This window comes from Choloepus didactylus, chromosome 1, assembly GCF_015220235.1.
Source record: "Choloepus didactylus isolate mChoDid1 chromosome 1, mChoDid1.pri, whole genome shotgun sequence".
NCBI classification, from domain to species: Eukaryota; Metazoa; Chordata; class Mammalia; order Pilosa; family Megalonychidae; genus Choloepus; species Choloepus didactylus.
In genome coordinates, this window is record NC_051307.1 from 221,850,667 (window position 1) to 221,870,408 (window position 19,742).

The 19,742-nt window shown below is 38.7% G+C and overlaps 2 protein-coding genes across 2 annotated transcripts; both read right to left on the reverse strand.

Moving 5' to 3' along the window:
- Nucleotides 1–15,709: 15,709 nt before the first annotated feature.
- LOC119529072 (F-box/WD repeat-containing protein 11-like) lies at nt 15,710–19,027 on the reverse strand. The gene has a single exon (XM_037829152.1). It carries the CDS (start codon nt 18,617–18,619, stop codon nt 17,501–17,503), a length of 1,119 nt encoding a protein of 372 aa, XP_037685080.1. The 5' UTR covers nt 18,620–19,027; the 3' UTR covers nt 15,710–17,500.
- On the reverse strand, nt 18,615–19,031 carry LOC119529083 (F-box/WD repeat-containing protein 11-like). The gene has a single exon (XM_037829154.1). The coding sequence runs from the start codon at nt 19,025–19,027 to the stop codon at nt 18,620–18,622; it is 408 nt and encodes a 135-aa protein (XP_037685082.1). The 5' UTR covers nt 19,028–19,031; the 3' UTR covers nt 18,615–18,619.
- Between the last annotated feature and the right edge of the window lie 711 nt (nt 19,032–19,742).

Consider the following 19,742-nt stretch of genomic DNA (forward strand, 5'->3'; position numbering starts at 1 on the left):
ATTGGACAATCTGATGGGTAAGTGTCTTGGAGTAGGTCTATTGGGATCTATTCTGTTTATGGTACACTGTACTTCTTGAATCTGTAGTTTTCTGTCTTTCATATGAGTTGGGAAATTTTCAGTGAGTATTTCTTCTATTATTTTTTCTCCTCCTTTTCCCCTCTCTTTCCCCTCTGGGACACCCATAACACATATATTTATGTGCTTCATATTGTCACTCATCTCCCTAAGAGATCTTTTTCCATTCTTTTCACTATCTATTCTTTTGTGTGTGTGAATTCAAATGTCTTGTCTTCCAATTCACTGATCCTTTCTTCTGCCTGTTCAAATCTACTGTTGTATCCCTTCATTGTCTTTTTCATTTGCCATTTGTTTTTTCAAGTTTATGAATTCTTCTTTATGGTCATCCATTTTCTTCCTTATATCCTTTATCTCTTTTGCTATGTCTTCCCTCAGTTCATTGACTTAATTTTTGAATTGATTTAGATTTGTTTGAACATCTTTAATTAGTTCTTCCTTCAGTTCATTGAATTGGTTTAGCAATAATTGCTTCATCTTCTGTGTCTTGGTTGAACTATTAGTTTGTTCCTGTGGCTTGTCCATACTTTCATATTTCCTAATATGACTCATTATATTAAGCTGTCTAGGTATCTGACTTTCCTGATTAGTTTATTCTGAGCTCATTTTCACTCTTATACCTAGGTTTTCTTGTTGCTAGGCTTTGTTTTCTAACCTTTGGTGTTCAGTTCAGCTTATTCTGGGCCTCTAAGTTAGATTCTATTTAGTTGATCAGAGTTTTCACCTCTTGTTTTTCTGTTTCTTGCCCTGCCTCTTTGTAGCCTTTTTGTGTGAATGTCTTCTCAGATATGGTCAACTCTGGTCAGATTTTCCCAGTCCACAAAGGCCCAGGTCTCAGGAGTAGGGTATGGAGTTTCCTTGAGAATGAGACCCTCCTGTGAGGCCTTTAGACTCTGTTCTTTTCCTATGCTGTCCAGCAGGTGGTGCTTGCCAGCCTTCAGCTCCCCCACCAGTGTGAGGAGGTGTGGAGCCTTTAGTTCTCCTGATGACCCTGACCCTGTTGGGGGCATGGCTGACTGAAGCTGGTTTCTGAATTCCAGCCCCTGGGGTCTTAGTTCCCCAAAGAAGGGCTGCCACTGGAGCTGGGCCAGTCTTTAGCAAATTTTCTCTCCCACTAGGCTTATTGCTTTGTCTCTGACAGCTATCTTAGCTCTGCTCTTGCCTGGGCCCCAATTGCAAATCTTTGAGGCTTTCTGTAATGGGCTACTTAGAATAATTATTTAAAAAAAGAGAGACAGAAAAAAAGATTAAAAAATGAAAATAGGAAGAAAAAAAAAAAGCAAAAAGGCCTGGGGAAAAAAAAAAAAAGAAAAAAAAAAGGCCTAGGGGGGGAAAAAAGGCCCAGAATAGACTATTTAAAGAAAAGCCCTTTAATTCTGTCCTTGCAGTTCTAATAGGCTATTGAAATGCAAAAAGACAAGGCAATTGAGTATCAAACCTGAAACCAGAAAAACTGGCTTTTCAGAGAAGGGCTCTGGCTTCCCCAGTTGGCAAATGTGCTTGATTCTGTTTGAGCCCAGCCCTTCTCCATATTATGTTTACCCTTAACTTCAGAAGTCTCTGTTTTTATTTTTTCTGCTGTCTTTGCTAGCCCTATCTCCTGTCCATGGGGCTGATTGCTCCCAGATTCTCCAGTGTCTGGACTCAGTTTATCTATGGTTGGAGTTTTTGTTCAGCAGTCCGAGTTTGTTAATCAGTGCTGCAACTGCAGTTCTCCCTCCTGGTTCCCAGCACTGATAGCCCCTCTACCCTCGGGAGACCAGCCCCAAAACAGTCTGTTGTACCTGGCAGGGAGGGGCATGGGCCTCCTGGCTGTGAGAACTTACACATTTCACTGATCTCAGCTGGTCCATGTGCTGGAGACTGTTGTGTGCCATGTGTCCAAACTCATATTCCTCTGCAGTGTCCATTCTACCCAGTTCCTAGCTATCTAGCAGCTGCCCCAGAGGAGTAACTAAAATACCTACCTCACCATTCCACCATATTGCCCTGCCTCTCTGGATTCTCATGCTTTAGTGGTGGTGTTAGTTCCTGACCAATTTATTGATATGTCTATTTTCTTCTAATCACTCAGCTGCTGGTCCTGCTGTATCCCAACAACTAAAGAAATGAAGAATTGTCATTTTTCATGTTTAAGAAGATTTAATCAGAGCCTACATTTTCACTCCTATTTTTTTCTTTTTCCCTCAAAGTCTCTAAAGCACTGATTCAATGAAAGAAAACTCAATCTAGGAAGAAAAAAAGAAACCAAGACTCCAAGGCATGGTAAATGGATGGCCACATTCATGCCTTCATTGATTTTTACATGACTGCATTCAGAAACAAAATACCGTCCTGCATGATCAATTCATTCAGACTTCCCCTCTCAGTTAAATTAAAAACGAAGTGAATCCAAAGCCATAGCTTTTCCTTTCAGCTAGAGTTCTGAAACATCTCTTAAGAAGCAAACATGTATTTAAACCTCTCTTAGTTGATGGACAGCTGTGACAACAGTTGAATTCTCTAAAACCATTGGGAGTTTGCACAGTAGATGCAATTTGTCTTGGACATTCAGATTAAGACAAACTGCTACATTAGAGGGCTAAGAGATTCTAACTCAGCCATTTTATAGACTTCTGAATATTTGCACAGGAAATGAGAGAGGTGATAGCATAACTTAAATTTGGGAGGCAGGGCTGCGGACCTGTGTACTTCTCTTTCTTATTGTGACCCTCACTCAAGCTAGTGCAGTATTTCCCAGAGCATGGCACATATATTTCCTGGTAAAATGTAAACTGATTTAAAGAGGTACGTGAGCAAAGGTGTTTTATTTGAGCAAAGGTGTTTTATTTTAGTGGTTAGACATTTGTTTTTATATGTATTTAAAGTATTGCTAAAACCAACGTTTTGATTCCATGTATAATATTCTTAGGGCAAAGGGGAAAAAAAAGAGTCAATTTAAGATAAAGTTAAAGACAACTTTAAAGAAAATGATAGAACTGGGTATGCAAGATAGGGCAAAACCTATGAAGAGAGAAGGACTGAAGTGTGGCAAATATTGCTAGAGAATACTTATTTTTCTTCCTCTTAGGACTCTGGTATTTAGAGAAAAGTGTTGGAGGAAGGAAAGGGAGAGAGAGAGAAATGGCTCTGACTTGTTGGAGAGCTATAGCTATTGGCAATTCATTAGGAAGGAAACAAGTGTCACATTGAAGTCTCTATTTTCTAAAACTGAGAGTAAATGCAAAATACAGAGAATAGTATAATAAACACCCAATGTGCCTGTCACCCAGCTTCAACTGTTATGAACTTATGGCCTGTCTCATTTTCTGGATCCCCCATCTATTTCTCCTCATCCTCCCAGATTATTTTGAAGCAAATCCCTTGTTTCAGATTATTTCATCTATAAATATTTCTGTAAGCAACTTAAAAGATGAGGACTCTTTTTTAAAAGCAAACCACAGTGTGATCCTTTCACTAAATAAATAACAGTAATTCCTGAATGTTATCAAATACTTAGTCAATATTCAAATATCCTTGATTGTCTCATGAATTTATTTATTTATTTTTTTTTTATAGTTTGCTTGAATCAAGTTCCAAATAAGGGCCATACATTGTTATTAGTTGACTTGTCTCAACAATCTCTCTTTTTTATTGTGGTAACATATATATATAACTCAAAAATTTCCATTTTAACCACTTTCAAGTGTACAATTCAGAGGTATTGGTTACATTCACAACATGGTACTGCCATCACCACCATCCATTATCACAAATTTTCATCACAGCAAATGGAAATTCTGTACTCATTAAGCAATAACTTCCCCCTCTTCCCTGCCCCTTGGAAACCTCTAACCTCATTTTTGTCTTCATGGATTTGCTTTTAATCTAGAGATTACCTGATACTCTTATTTTTTCCTTGATATTTGTTGATTTAATGTCATTTCTTAGGTCTGGATTTTGCTGATTGCATCCCATGGTATCATTTAGCCTATCTTTCTGCCTCTTGTATTTCCTGTAAATTGATTGTTAGAATTATAGACTTGATTAGATTCAGTTTTGATTATTTTGGCAAGAATACTTCATTGGTGGTATTGTGGGTACATCTATAATAACCTGATTTTTGTCTCACTTTATACAGTTAATGATCAATGATGCTTATTCCCCAAAACATTATTTTGTCAGGTGTTACAAAATGATGATATTCTAATTGTATCACTCTCTCTGTGATTATTAGCTGGAATACTTCTATAAAGGGAAATTAACTATTTGGTTATGTGGATCTATTTAGTTTCTCATCAATTACTTGGTTACCTGGAAATACAGTTGGTATAAGCAAGGTATAATGCATCTTAGATTGTTTTCCATTCACATACTAGTTTTCAAAATAATAAGGCTGCTTCCCTGGCAAAGGTGAGCAAGAATGCAAGACTTGGCACAGTCAGGTCCTTGCTGGCAAACATGGTGTCATTGAATTGTCACTTGAGTCAATTACCAGTTACATTTTACCGATGTGCTCTTGATTTTTACTTTCTATTTTAGTATGAATAAAAGGCAACTTTTAACCTATTGCAGAGCCATTAATATTGTGACTTACATTTCTTAATTTATTAGGTGTCAGACACCCAGCTGTCTCCAGGAACCTGGCATGTAACATACATGAATGCAGTGACACAGGTGAGGATGTAGGTCCTGTCTGAGGTGGGCAGCAGTGACTTAGCTCTGGCTACCACTACTGTGTAGGAAGGTGGGTGGTAGCAGAGGGAGTATGGCCAGACCATCAGGAAAACCTGGTAATCGGAATTTTTATATGATATCTCCTGACCTTTAAAGGATGCCAATTAATGGACAATTTTAAACACCACTGCACAGGCCAAAAACACATCTGCTAATGTATCCAGCCTATGATCCACCAGTACATTATTTCAGTTATAGGTGATTTAATGCACTGTTGTCATTTGTAGTCCTTTCTATTGTTTTCTATATTTTGCCGTAGGAGAATCAGAGGGCATGTGTTCCCCTCCTATGTCCCAGTCTCCCTACAAGCTCTAGATTGTTATCAATACCTTAGAAAGAGCTAATTTGGTCCCAATGCTTCACTTTATTGATTGAGAACTGGGGCTCAGAGAAGAGAAGTTTCTTGCCTAAAGTCCACTGGCTTTTTGGATGAGCTGAAACTTAAATCCAGGTCTGAAGCCTGTGCTGCACACCTTCCACTGTGTGCTACTGCCTCTTATTTGCAAAGCAATAGTCCAGCACCATCATGTTACTGAAAACCTCTTCTGTGTAGAAGCATCCACTTTCCCAGACCCGGGCCTCTCATGGGCTGACTTGTCCTATTGCTTGGAAGCAGGGAAGGAAGAAGGAACTAACATCGACCTAGAAACTGCACTGCTCTGGACCCTGTCCTAGATGCATTATATTTGTTTCTTTAAATAACCATGACACAAAATCCCCAAGACATAGCTACTACTATCATTTTTAACAGATGAAAAAACTGAAGCTTAGCGATGTAAGTAACTTTGTGTGGGCCACACAGCTATTCAGTGGCAAACACATGCCTGTGTGACCTTCTAGCTTGTGTCCTTTCCATAACTCGGTACTACCTCCCATCTCCAAGCTCCCAATGGCACCCAATGTCAGTTTCTTAATTGCCACAACACCATAACCTAAGCCAGATGGCTTAGGTAGCTAGTGCTGCTTTCCTAGAGGACAGCCAAGGACCAAAAACAGCATGATTCCTGGACGATCCTTCCTCCCACCCCCTACTCCCCTAATCGTCTCTACTTCTCTTCTTTCTTCCCTTCACGTTGCCTTTCTGGACGTCATTTATCAGTCAGGACAAATTCTCTGTATAAGTTAGGGTCCTTGCAGGAAACAGAAAGAGTATTTAAATGGGGTAATTGAACATTTTAAGAGTGGAAAGTTACATAAGTATGGGCAGTATTAAGAGAAACAAACAAATGACGGTGAAGCACCCCAGGACTAGCAAGAGCAGGAAGCACTGACTGCTGCCAGACACTAGCTGTGGCCTTGGACGAACACAGCCGCTGCTTCTCCACAGCCTGGCAGAGAGGGAGCCAGGGGAGTGAACACCCTGACATCTTCCCCTTCCACGCTCTGCTCTGCCAGTGCCTTCCATTGGCCAATCCTGCTTGGAATCTGATGCAATCCAAAGACTTCAGCCTTCCTGGTAAAGGGGGTTGGGGGTAGAGAGAGGCTGAGAAAGGTCAGGAATGGAAATGGAGGGGTAAACAAAGAATATCAGAATATTCTCCCAGATTTCCCACAGCTGCTGCTAAGAAGACAGCAACTCTGTGCTGAAGGGCACCTCTTTTAGAAAAGATCCGAATGCCTCCCTCTCATTCCCAGCTTCACTTCTGTCTCCCTGGCTGGAGTCTCAGCCAGCTTACATCCAGACACACCTTCAGCTCCGCACTGGCAGATGTGAGAGTCTCCACCATCTGGGTCAGGCAACTGGGTTTTTCAAGTTCATCCCATAGTGTCCTGAGAAGGAAAACTGTATTCTTTCCCAAGTACAACTCCACTGTTCACGTCTGTACTTTCATACGCTTTGTAGAGGCCTGACCTGTGTTTCTGTTTCACTCTTGCTTTCTCTAGCTTTGCTTTTTCTCTTAAACCCCTAGGAATGTTGCTCCCCGAAACCCTCTGCTTCCAGGCCCAGAATGCCAGCAACTGAAGTTATTTTCATTTTATGAATATGCATATACAAAACGAAGATATTTTTTGAGAGAAATTGCAAATTTGATCTGCAGGAAATTGTGTTGCTATTTCTGCCAATGGATGGAAGCCTTGCTAAATTATACCAAGGGCAAGTTAATCTGATGCTCTCAGAAAGCACTTTGCCTTTTTGAGGAGCAGAACTACTTTTCAGTGTGCTAACTGTTGGTTTTGTTGCTTGGAAAAATGGTTTTTCATTTTTCTGAACAACCAAAAAAGTTGTATTTTGTCTTCCTCCAAAATGCTTAGAGAAGCTGGTGTACAGCCTATTTCTCACACATAGATAGGCGAAGTTCTTTGCTTCTAAAATCCTAGTTTCTCTCTCTGGCCATATGAGAACTAGCATTTTGCTAGTTATAATTTCATAATTTTTGGGTTCCTTATAGCAGTTTTTTCTCATACTGACTTGACATTGTGCAACACAACACAAAATTGTACATAAACAGTTTGTTTCTCCCCAGCTGCAGGATGCAGCATGGTACAAATAGGAATGAATTTAAAGACAGACGATGCACCAATGGCTGGGATCTTTAGCCTTCCTGTCACTACAAAAATTCAAAGCTTATGCCAGCTGAACTTTCTTGCAATTGACTAAGTTTTATCAACCTTAAGTTACTTACATGGCTGCTATACATGCTTTCCACTGGAACCCTTCTCATGAGTGGGGGACCATTGCTAATTGTGACTTTGCTCCCTTTTCTTGGTGCCAGAAGTAGTGTGCACAGTGGTTAAGAGCACAGGCTCTGCAGTCAGATGCAGACAGGTCTGGATCTGGGTCTGGGTTCTGTCAATTTATAGCTGCTTTCAGGTTAAGTTCTTAACCTTGGTGATTCTCAGATTCCTCACCTGTAAAATGAGGGGAATAATAGTTCCACTGCATAGAAACACTGTGATTAGTAAATTAACTGATGCATGTGACACAGTTAGCATCATGCCTAGAATATGGTAAGTGCTCAATAATTGTTAATTTCATTTAGCTCTGAAAACAGTGTACTTGGGAAGAGCCACATATAGACTTATCCCCCTCATATAAAGTTTGTTACAAAATTGATATTTTGTAATAAACTACAAACACCTGCCTCAGTGATTTAGTTTTACATCATTCGCTGTATTCTCTAGGTCCTTCCTTTAGTGAGTGGTGTGTTCTAAAATGCTCTTTCTTTTCTTTAAAGCCACCCATATATTGAAGTTCTAACACTGATTGATGGCTGGAGCCACCTGAGCTCTCTCCATCCAAAACATTCAAGCACCCATCTTCTTTTGCACATCGGCACATTGTATCTTTTCTCATTGTTGTTCTGACACCTATCCCAGCATCATTATGCCACATACATTTGAAATATGATTGGCTCACTTTTAACCTTAAATTATGTGTTCTCCTTTATCTTTGTGCTCATCTCACATTTCACTGCTCCTTTGTCCCTAACTACCTTCTAATCATTTTTGTATGTTGTTTGACAGTTTCTACAGAAGCCGAATGTAAATTCTAAATTTATTTGCTAAATGCAGTTAGTTTTTAATGAGATTATTGGTGGTAGGCTTTTTCTTCTTAATTTCTAGTCTATCAGTGTGCTGAAAATATCCTTTGAAAATGAATTAAAATCCAAAATTTTCTTAAGTTAAAAGACTTTAAAATGTAAAGAGTTAAGTATTTTCAAAAGACTGCTATATTTATAAAACATGTATTAGGTATAAGGATAATAATACAATGAATACTGGTGAATGCCCCACTCAGTTTAGAGAAAAAAAAATTACCTTTGCTTTGAAAACCCCCTAAGTGCCCATCACTGAAATCATCTCTTTCTCTACCTTTCAGAGGTAATACTGTCTACTGAATTTATCTTTTGCTTTTGTTATATTCCAAGGAATACATGAAAATATAATAATTTATGTTTGCATTTTATTATTGATAGACATTTGAATTCTTTACATTTTTTTAAAATTATACTTTAGTTTGAGATGATTTTTGATTTACATGCAGTTTTAAGAAATAATGCAGAGAGATTCTGTGTAATCCCCAGTTTTACCAATATTAATATCTTGCAAAAATATAATACAGTGTCACAACCAGGATATTGACATTGATAATAAAGATATAGAACATTTTCATCATCACAATAGCCTTCATGCTGCCCTTTATGGTCCAAACCACTTCCCTCTAGCCCCCACCCTCTTAACCCCTGGCTACCACTAGTCTGTTTTCCATTTCTATAGTTTTGTCATCTCAAGAATGTTATAAAAATGAAATCACACAGTATGTATAGGCTTCTAGACTCACCATAATTTTCTAGAGGTTCATCCAGGTTGGTGTGTGTATCAATAGTTTGTTTCTTTTTATTGCCGATTTTATTCCATGATATGGATGTAGCATAATTAGTTTAAACATTCACCTGTTGACGGACACCTGAGTTCTTTCTAGTTTGGAGCTGTTATGAATAAAGCTGCTATAAACATTTGGATCCAGGTTTTGGTGTAAACATAAGCCTTCATTTTCCTGGGATAAATGCCCAGGAGTGCAGTTGTTGGGTTGTATGGTAGATTCATGTTTCATTGTCTAAGAAACTGCCAGGCATTCTTCCAGAGTTGCTATACCATTTTAAATTCCCACCAGCAATGTATGAGTGATCCAGTTTCTTTTCATTCTCAGCAGTTTTTGTGTTGTCACTGTTTTTCATGTTAGCCTTTCTGATAGGTATACAGTGGTATCACATTGTGATTTTATATTGCGTTTCCTTAATGGATGTTAGTGGTGAACATCTTTTCCTGTGCTCATTTACCATTTATATGTCCTCTTTGGTGCAATGTTTGTTTACATATTTTGCTTATGTTCTATTTTGATTGTTTGCTGTTTTAATGTTGAGTTTTAAGAGTTCTTTATATATTCTGGATACTAGTCCCTTTTTTGATAAGTGATTTGCAAATATTTTCTCCCAGGCTTTACATCCACTTAAACATGGACTTTTGCAGAGAAAACCTTTTTAATTTTGATTAAACAGTTTATCAGTGGTTCCTTTAATGGATCATGCTTTTAGTGTCAAGTTTAAGAATTCATTGTCAAGCCTTGGACACCAGAGATTTTCTCCTGTTTCTTTTTCTTTCCTAAACATTTTATTGTTTTAGGTTAGTTAGTTTTTGTATAAGGTGTGAGACTTAGATTGAGGCTCACTTTTTTGCCTATGGTTGTCCAATTGCTTATGGCATCATTTGTTGAAAAGGCTATCTTTCTTCCACTGGATTGCTTTTGCAACTTTTACAGGCACATGGTGCTGGTCTAATTCTGTGTTCTCTATCCTCTTCCATTTACATATGTGTCTTTACCTCTACCAGTGCAGCACTTGCTCTTCATTACTGTAAGTCTCAAAATTGGGTAAATGATTATTAATACCTCATTCTTCTTTTTCAAAATTGTCTTAGTATTCTAATTTCTTTGCGTTTACATGTAAATTTTAGAACAACTTTGTTTATACCTACAAAAATACCTCGTTTTGTTTTTGTGTTTTTTTTTTTAATAGGAATTATATTAAACCTGCATATCAACTGGGGGAGAATTGACATCTGACTATGTTAGGTCTTACAGTCCATGAATACAGTATGTCTCTCTGTTTAGAGCTGTTGTAGTTTTCATCATGCAAGTCCTGTATATGTTTTATTAGGATTACATCTGTCTTTTTTTCTTCTTCTAGCAATTGTAAATGCTATTGTCTTCTTAATTTCATGTTCATTGCTAATATATAGAAATTCAGTTGATTTCTTTATGTTTATCTTGCATTCTGCAAACTTGCTGAATTCAATAGTTCACATGCTTTTTTGTAGATTCCTTGGGATATTCTATGTAGACATAGAATATTTCTTCCTTTCTGATTTCTATGACTTGTATTTCTGTTTCCTGCCTTTTTGCACTGGCTAAAACTTCCAGAACTACACTGAATAAGAGTAGTTCATATCCTTGCCTTGTTCCCAGTCTTAAGGCGGAAGCATTCAGTCTTTCTCCATTAAGTATAATGTTAGCTAGAGGTGTTTTGTAGATTGCTTTATCAAGTTGAGGAAGTTTTTTCAAGAGTTTTTTAATCACAAATGGATGTTAAATTTTGCCAAATGATTTTATGTATTGATTGGTATGATCATATGATTTTTTTTCTTTAGCCTGTTATGGTTATTGTATTGATTGATTCTGGAGTTTGGTTCATTGTGTATCATTCTTTTGATATATTGCTGAATGCTGTTTGCTAATTTTATAATATTTTGCTAAGGATTCTTGTATGCATATTCATGAGGGATATTGGTCTGTAGTTTTTTTTAACTTCTTTCCTTGCTTGCTTTTGCAGCAGTTTAAGCAAGCTTCATAAAATGAATTGGTGAATGTTTCCTCCTCTCCTATTTTCTGGAAGAGATTGTGTACAATTTGTGTTGATGCTTCTTCAAACACTTGGTAGAATTCTCTGATGAAACCGCATGATAAAAGGAAACTATATGATTTCTTTTTATGGGGGAGTGGGAGTTTTTAAATTATGAATTTGATTTTTTAATAGTTACGGGACTATTTGAATTATCTGTTTCCTAGAGGGTGAATTGTAGTAGTTTGTGTTTTTCAAGGAGCTGGTCCCTTTCATCTAACCTATTAAATTTATATGAGTAGAGCTGTTCATAAATTTTCTTATTATGCTATTGATTTCTCTGGGGTCTCCAATGCCTATATCATTTCTGATATTGGTAATTTGTTTCTCACTTTTTTTTCCTTTGTCAATTTTGCTTGAGGTTTGTCAATTTTATTGATCTTTTCAAAAAACCTGATCTTTGTTTCATTGGTTTTCTCAATTGCTTTTCTGTTTCTAATTTTATAGATTCCTGCCTTTATATTTATTACTTCCTTCTTTTGCCTTGTTTTGGGTTAATTTTACTCTTTTTCTAGGTTCTTGAGATGGGAGCTTAGATTCTTGATTTGAGACTTTTCCTTTTGTTCCTCTTTGTATGCATTTTGTGAGAAAAATTTCCTTCTCAGCCCTACTGTAGCTGTGTCCAACAAATTTTGATTCATTGTATTTTATTTCATTTGGTTCTATGCATTTTTTATTTCCCTTGAGACTTCCTCTTTGACCCATGGATTATTCAGAAGTATGTTGCTTAGTTTCTGTTTCTGGACATTTTTCTGTTGTCTTTCTGTTATTGATTTCTAATTTGATTCCATTGTATTCAGAAGCTATACTCTGTATGATTTGAATTCTTTTAAATTTGTTGAGGCTTTTTTGTGGCTCAGGATATGGTCTATCTCAGCATATGTTCTGTTCTCTCCATCATTCAGAGTCTTTTAATATTTGTTTTATACACAAAGTCCAGGATTTTGTTGTACTTAGTAGAAGGAATAGGGAGAAATGTCTACTGTATTCTTCCAGAAGTGAAAGTAGTACAGTTTTTTGAAAGATTACAAATATAGTTGCTATGAACCAATCTTATCTCACATATATACTGATTTCTCTATGTCTGTGCTGTCCAATACAGTGGTCACATGTGCATATTTCAATTAAAATTAATTAAAAAAAATAAAATATTCAGTTCCTTCATCTTGGTAGCTACATTTCATATGTTTAGTAGTCACATGTGGCAAGTGGGTGCCATATTGAACAGTGAGATTACAGAACATTTCCATCATCATCAAAGTGTATTTGAAAGCACTGGCCTAGAGTATCTACCTAGGAGCACAATTACTGGGTGAAGAGTACAAACTTCTTCACCTTCATTAGGCAATAATAAGATGTTCTCCAAAGTAGCTGCACCAATTGATACTCCTGTTAGCAGTGGATGAGAATTCATAGTGTTCTGTATTCACATTAACAATGGATAACATCAGATTTCTAAAAAATTTGCCATATTATTTGTTTATTGAATGTGGCTGTTCAAATGTTTTGCCCATTTTTCTATTGGGATACTTAACCCTTTCCTTTTTTTTTTTTATTTAATTTTACTGACATTTTTTACATACCATACAACTATCCAAAGATCCAAAGTGCACAATCAGTTGTCCACGGTACCATCATGCAGCTGTGCATCCATGACTACAATTAATTATTTTTTTCCAAGTTTTAGAACATTTTTATTACTCCAGAAAAGAAATAAAGACAAAAAAGAAAACTCAATTCCTCCCCTACCCCTAACCACCTCCCCTCCATTACTGACTCATAGTGTTGGTATAGTACATTTGTTACTGTTGATGAAAGAATGTTAAAATACTGTTAACTGTAGTACATAGTTTGCAATAGGTATATTTTTCCCCTATGTACCCCTCTATTATTAGCTTCTATTTATAGTGTCATACATTTGTTCTAGTTCATGAAACAGATTTCTAATATTTGTACAGTTAATCATGGACATTGTCCACCATGTCCACCATGAGATTCACTGTTTTATACATTTCCATCTTTTATCCTCCAACTTTCCTTCTGGTGACATGTGACTCTAAGCTTCCCCTTTCCACCACATTCATACACCATTTAGCACTGTTAGTTATTCTCACAATAACATGCTACTGTCACCCCTGTCCACTTCCAAACACTTAGGCTCAACCAAGTTTTACATTCTGCTTATAATAAGCAACCACTCCCCATTCTTTAGCCTCATTCTATATCCTGGTAACTTATATTTCATGTCTGTGAGTTTACATATTATAATTAGTTCATATCAGTGAGACCCTGCAGTATTTGTCCTTATGTGTCTGACTTATTTCACTGAATGTAGTGCCCTCAAGGTTTCTTCATCAACCCATCTTTTTTTTTTTAAGATGGCTTTGTTCAGCCACCATGTTTTCCATCCTAAGTAAACAATCGATGGTTCCCTGTATAGTTACATATTTATGTATTCACCACCATAACCACTGTTATATAAGGATATCTCCATTTCTTCCACAAAGAAGGAGGAAGAGTCAAAGAAGGTAGAGAAACAAAAGAAAAAGAAAAAGAAACAAAAAAAGTGGCAGCTAAAAAAGCAACGAAAGGAAAGATAGAATTAAACTAAATTAGAATAAAAGAGCCAGACAGCATCACCAATGCCAAGATTCCCTACCCTTCCCTTATGTCCCCCTCTTACAGGCATTTAGCTTTGGTTTATTGCCTTTGTTACATTAAAGGAAGCATAATACAATGTTTCTGTTAACTATAATATCTAGTTTGCATTAATTGTATTTTTTCCCCTATACCACCCTATTTTTAACACCTTACAAGGTTGACATTCATTTGTTCTCCCTCATATAAAAACATACTTGTACATTTTATCACGATTGTTGAGCACTTTAGGTTTCACTGAGTTATACAGTCCCAGTCTTTATCTTTCCTCTTTCCTTCTGGTGTCCCACATGCTCCTAACCTTTCTCTTTCAGCCATACTCACAGTCATCTTTGTTCAGTGTACTTACATTGTTGTGCTACCGTCACCCAAAATTGTGTTCCAAACCTCTCATTTCTGTCTTTTCCTATCTGTCTGTAGTGCTCCCTTTAGTATTTCCTGGAGCACAGGTATCTTGTCCACAAACTCTCTCATTGTCTGTTTGTCAGAGAATATTTTAAACTCTCCCTCATATTTGAAAGACAGTTTTGCCAGATATAGGATCCTTGGTTGGTGGTTTTTCTCTTTCAGTGTCTTAAATATATCACACCACTTTCTTCTTGCCTCCATGGTTTCTACTGGGAAATCCGCACATAGTCTTATTAAGCTTCCTTTGTATGTGATGGATTGCTTTTCTCTTGCTGCTTTCAGGATTCTCTCTGTCTTTGACATTTGATAATCTGATTATTAAGTGTCTTGGCATAGGCCTATTCAGATCTATTCTGTTTGGGGTGTGCTGTGCTTCTTGGATCTGTAATTTTATGTCTTTCATAAGAGATGGGAAATTTTCATTGATTTTTTCCTCTGTTAGTGCTTCTGCCCCTTTTCCTTTCTCTTCTCCCTCTGGGACATCCATGACACATACATTCATGCATTTTATGTTGTCATTCAATTCCCTGAGAGGTTGCTCATATTTTTCCATTCTTTTCCCTATTTTTCTTTTGTGTGTAGATTTCAGGTGTCTTGTTCTCCAGTTCCTGAGTGTTTTCTTCTATGTCTTGAGATCTGCTGTTGTATGTCTCCATTGTGTTTCTCATCTCTTATGTTGTTCCTTTTATTTCCATAGACTTCTACCAGTTGTTTTTCTCAAACTTTCGATTTCTACCTTATTTCGCCCAGTGTTTTCTTTACAGCCTCTCCTCTTTTGTTATATCTTCCCTGAACTCATTGGTTTGGTTTTTTTTTTTTTTCAAACTTTTTGTTTTTTATTAAGCACATTCCACGGTACAAAGCTGTTATGAATAATATCTGTACAATTTAACAGTTTCAATAGCTGTTCAGACACAAATTTATTTCAAACAGATAATTGGCAAACATAATTAATTACAAGTTAGAATTAGACTATCCCAGTGCTTTAAAACGTTAATATAGCAGTAATTTACAGTTGCTCAATTATGGTAGCAAAATAAAGTCCAGAGTACGGCTGGGAATTACTACTATAATCCCAGAAAGTCAGATTTCCTTGGGTGCCAAAGTCCCCTGCTATAATTTACTAGGCACAATTCAAAGGTTGTGTGCATATTCAAAGGCCATGATCTCCCAAGGAAAAAAAAGGAACTTCTATATTAAACATGCAAAAACAACAAGAAGAAATCCATTCTTTCAGAACTGCCTCCGCCCCTCCCCACTCCCCCCTTCCCCTGCCTGGGCTTTCCTAACCAGTTTGCTATTAAAGCTGTAAGATGAAGAGTGGCAAAAGTTAAAAATCACTTTCTCAACCATGGTCAAGCATACAACATCCACTTTACAATGGAGGTTTAATTTTTACACTTTGAGATTCAACCTCTCAACAACAGAAATGAATTGAGTGACATAAAGGGAGGAAAGGATGTATTAAAAAAAAAAAGGAAAAAAAAACCTAAAAAGCAAAACTAACCTCAATAAACAAATCACATACACACACATTGATCCCCACACCGTTCTCAACGCAAAGGACAAAACTGAGCCCAGTGACCTTCCCTGTAGGACTGCAAGCGTGTTTCCCCGGGTAGAGGTTCATAAGTAGGAGGTTGTTCATTGGTCCTTTAACATGTTATTGATATTCCTTGATCTTTGGAAACAATGGCAAGGAACAAATCAAAACCTAGTATCAAACAAGGAGAAAGGAGTGCAGACTGGATGTCAGTGTCCTCACAGTGCCCATTCAGGATGCCGGGCTGTTCGCACCCTGGAGCTGTGGTGCACTCGGGAGCTCTGAGCACCCATCAGCCACAGCAGCAGGGGACACCAGCGATGAGCTGGCTGGGACCCGCAAGCCTGAGGCTTTGTCGCACTTTGAAGTACCCTGCCCCTCATGTCAGCCTCTCAACAGACTGACCTAGAAGACAGGCGTGGACACTCAGGGAGGCTCTGCTTATCTATGGAGCCTCAGCCTGTGAGTTCTAGGGGTAGGAAAACCCAGTCAACAGGGCCTGTTCTTCCCCTCCCAGGGTTACTAATGCGTGGAATACAATTTTTGACAGTAAGGCCAAATGAATACTATGGGAAGTGACCACTGGTACTCGGGAGTACTTCTGAGGAAGAGAACAACAAAAAGTTTTAAGGTACCTCTCTATTTATATACTGCACAACAAATAAAACATTTTGTGTTAAATTTCAGAAATTGCATTTAAAAATAAGATTCTCGTTAAAAACACGTGTACACACACACACACACACACGACAACAACAAAATAAAAACACCATATGAATACTGCAGGAAGGGTCCTAGGTGATCCATATCAGCCCCGGCATCAGGTCACTGAGCCCAGCCCAAGGCCAAGTACGAACACACTCCCTATTAGTGTCTCAGGCACAGGCCTGACCTGGCAACCTGGAGGTTGAACTGTTATGTACATTTTATCTACATGTGGATACAGTATCTTAAATTAGGCGGCAAGCACACATGTAAAGGTGTTATTCTACCAAGTATCAGGAGATGGTTGGGGTACAGAGAACAGTTAATAAAAGAGCTATATTACCTGATGGGAGATAATATAACCTGATTTATCGTTCTTTAAATTAAAAGAAATTGGTACAGAAAGGAAGTATACTCCAAAAAATATTTCTAAAACAATCCAGAGAGATTTTTCTGTTGTCCAACATGCTCCTAACACAAGTCAGAATTCATAATGACTTGGACGGTCAAAAGGAGAACGCCGATTGCTGAAAAGGAAAGCCCTGGACATTCTGGGTAGGTGATTGGCACCCAAAATTTCACTGAAGAAGAATGCTGTTCCTTAATATCAGACCAAAGTGCAAAGCAATATAAATTAGAGGCCAAGTCTTCTCTTGACAGTTGATTTACTTCCGTAAAACAAGACTGTACGTTCCTTTTATATGAACAATTTACATTTGAAGCATTAGATTTTTTTTCACTGATGGGGGAGGAAAGTGGGCTTCTGTTCTACTTGAAGTCAGTGAAGCTAAGGTATCCTTCTCAAAGTAGAGGCCGGGAATCAGAGGTGAGAAATGTCGGTGCTGAAGAGTTAGGCTGCTTTGCATCTACCCAGCATCTAGAACCAATTCCAGCTTCTTAACTCAGCTGTGAATGAACTCCCTTAGGCATTTGGTAGCCATGTAGCCAGTAGTTCAAGACTAGGAAACCCTGAAGTGGGTAAAAGTGCAGACTGTTATCTGGAGATGTAAGTGTATGTTCTGGAGGGAGAGCGTGTCTCATTCTGGGCACTGGGAGGCACATTTAAGAAATCCCAAATCAAAATAGTGTCATCATGGGAGCTGCTGATGATTTGAAACTCATCAAACTGAAGCCGAAACACACGACCAGAATGCTCCACCAATGTGCGCAAACACAAAGTGCTTGCTGGTGCGCGGGGGTCAAGAGCGGCTTGCAAGTCCCAAACTTTAATTTTCCCATCATAGGCCCCACTGACAATCCTCTTGTTATCAAACCGGATGCAGCGGACCAATTCTTCATGTCCCTCTAAGACTCTTAAACAGGCACCACATTCGATATCCCATAGCCTAATGGTATTATCTGATGATCCACTAACAACGAGCCGATCCCTGTACTGCAGACAGGCAATGCCTCGCTTGTGCCCATTCAGAGTACGAACAAATTCACAGGTACTCGTGCTCCACACTTTGATGGTTCTGTCACCAGAGGCAGACACGATGTACTTATCGTCAAAGTCTACCACATTGACAGCAGCACGGTGGCCAACCAGGACACGGCGTAAAGTGATATCGGTGGCAGAAGCCATGTCCCACACGGCGATGGAGCGGTCCTTGGAACAGGTCACCATGAGTCCATTGCTGAAGCGTAAGTGCAATACAGCCTCATTGTGGTGGATCAGTGTATTCAGAACTTCGCCTGTGTTCACATCCCAGACTCTCACTGTAGAGTCTGAAGAGCCGGTTACAATGACACGTTCGTCATACTGGAGACAAAGGACAGAGCCTGTGTGTCCCGTTAACACTTTCAAACATTCCAAGCTGGTTTTATCCCAAATCTTAATAGAATTATCTCGTAGGCCACTGATAATTTTTTCATCATCATACTGTAAACAGTAGACACCTTTACTATTTTCAGAGCGGCACTGAATCCTCTGTAAGTTGTGTCGTCCACACCGCCAGTTAGATTCTATAGTCTCTATATCCTGGATAATCTTTGGGTATAATGACCTATAAAATGAATTGGGAGGGCCATCTGTGGGTCTGTTTTTAAACAGGTACTGATCCCACCCTCTTCTTTCTGAAAGTCCCTTCCATAGAGGATCTGTGCGTACCATTCATTCAATCAGCTTCTTCCAAAGCATTCCTTCTGAGATCACTCGTTGCCATTCTTTACAAACCAGCTCTGCTGCACACAGAGACCTGGCATCCAGGTAGGAAAGAATGTTTTCTGCTATGTGATCTAAGCCTTGCTCTGGTAAAGCGGTAATAGAGTCCCGCTGCAACATGGGCTTCAGGTAAGAGTTAATATGTCCATGCTGATAGTGACACATTCGTGAAATAAGATGTTCCACAAATTCCACTTGATCTGATTCAGACCACTGGTCAAAATATTTAATACACAAGTCTTTTTCTTTTTGATAGTTTCCTTCTGATGGCCTCTTTCTGGAGACGATCACAGATGATGTTCCATTACTTATCATGAGCTCGATGGTCTTGTCCTCAATCACCGAGTCGGGCTCCATGGCGGCCCCGGCAGCCCCGCCTCGCTCTCCTCGCGCAGCAGCGAACGGCTCCGGCGGAGGAGGCGACGGCGGAGGCGGCAGAGGCGGAGGCGGCTATCGCACCCACTCTAGCTGCCAGCCCGCCCGGCTCATTGGTTTGGTTTTTAATTTGATTTAGCATATTTCTTTGAAAATAATTAATAGATGTTTCATTAAAGTGAAACAATATCTCAACTGTATTTTGACTGAAGTGTAAGTTTGTTCCTTTGACTGGGCCATATCTTTGTTTTTCCTAGTATAGATTGTACTTTTCTGTTGTCTAGGCATTTGGTTCCCTTGGTTACCCCAACCAGATTATCCCAGACCAGAATGGGTTCAGTTCTCAGAATGGGGTTATATTCAGGGTGTATCTTAGAGGAATGGCAGACTTTCCTATGAGGCCTCTACTTGCTGTGCTTTTCTTAACCTGCCCAGTCGGTGGTGCCTGTCAGCCCATCGCTCCCAACTGGTGTAAGGAGATGTGGCCTCCTTGGTTTCTGTTTTGGCTATTTTCCTCCAGGCTCTGGGGTCTCCTTCTGAATGGAAGGCAGGTGGTAGAGCTGAGCCCCACCTCCTTACTCTTAGGAAAAATACACCCTCTAGGGAGTTATCATCTGCATTTGAATAGTCTCTCTGACTCTGTCATCTCCACTCCTGTCTGGGTCAGAGCACTGTGAACTGAAAATGGCTGTGACTC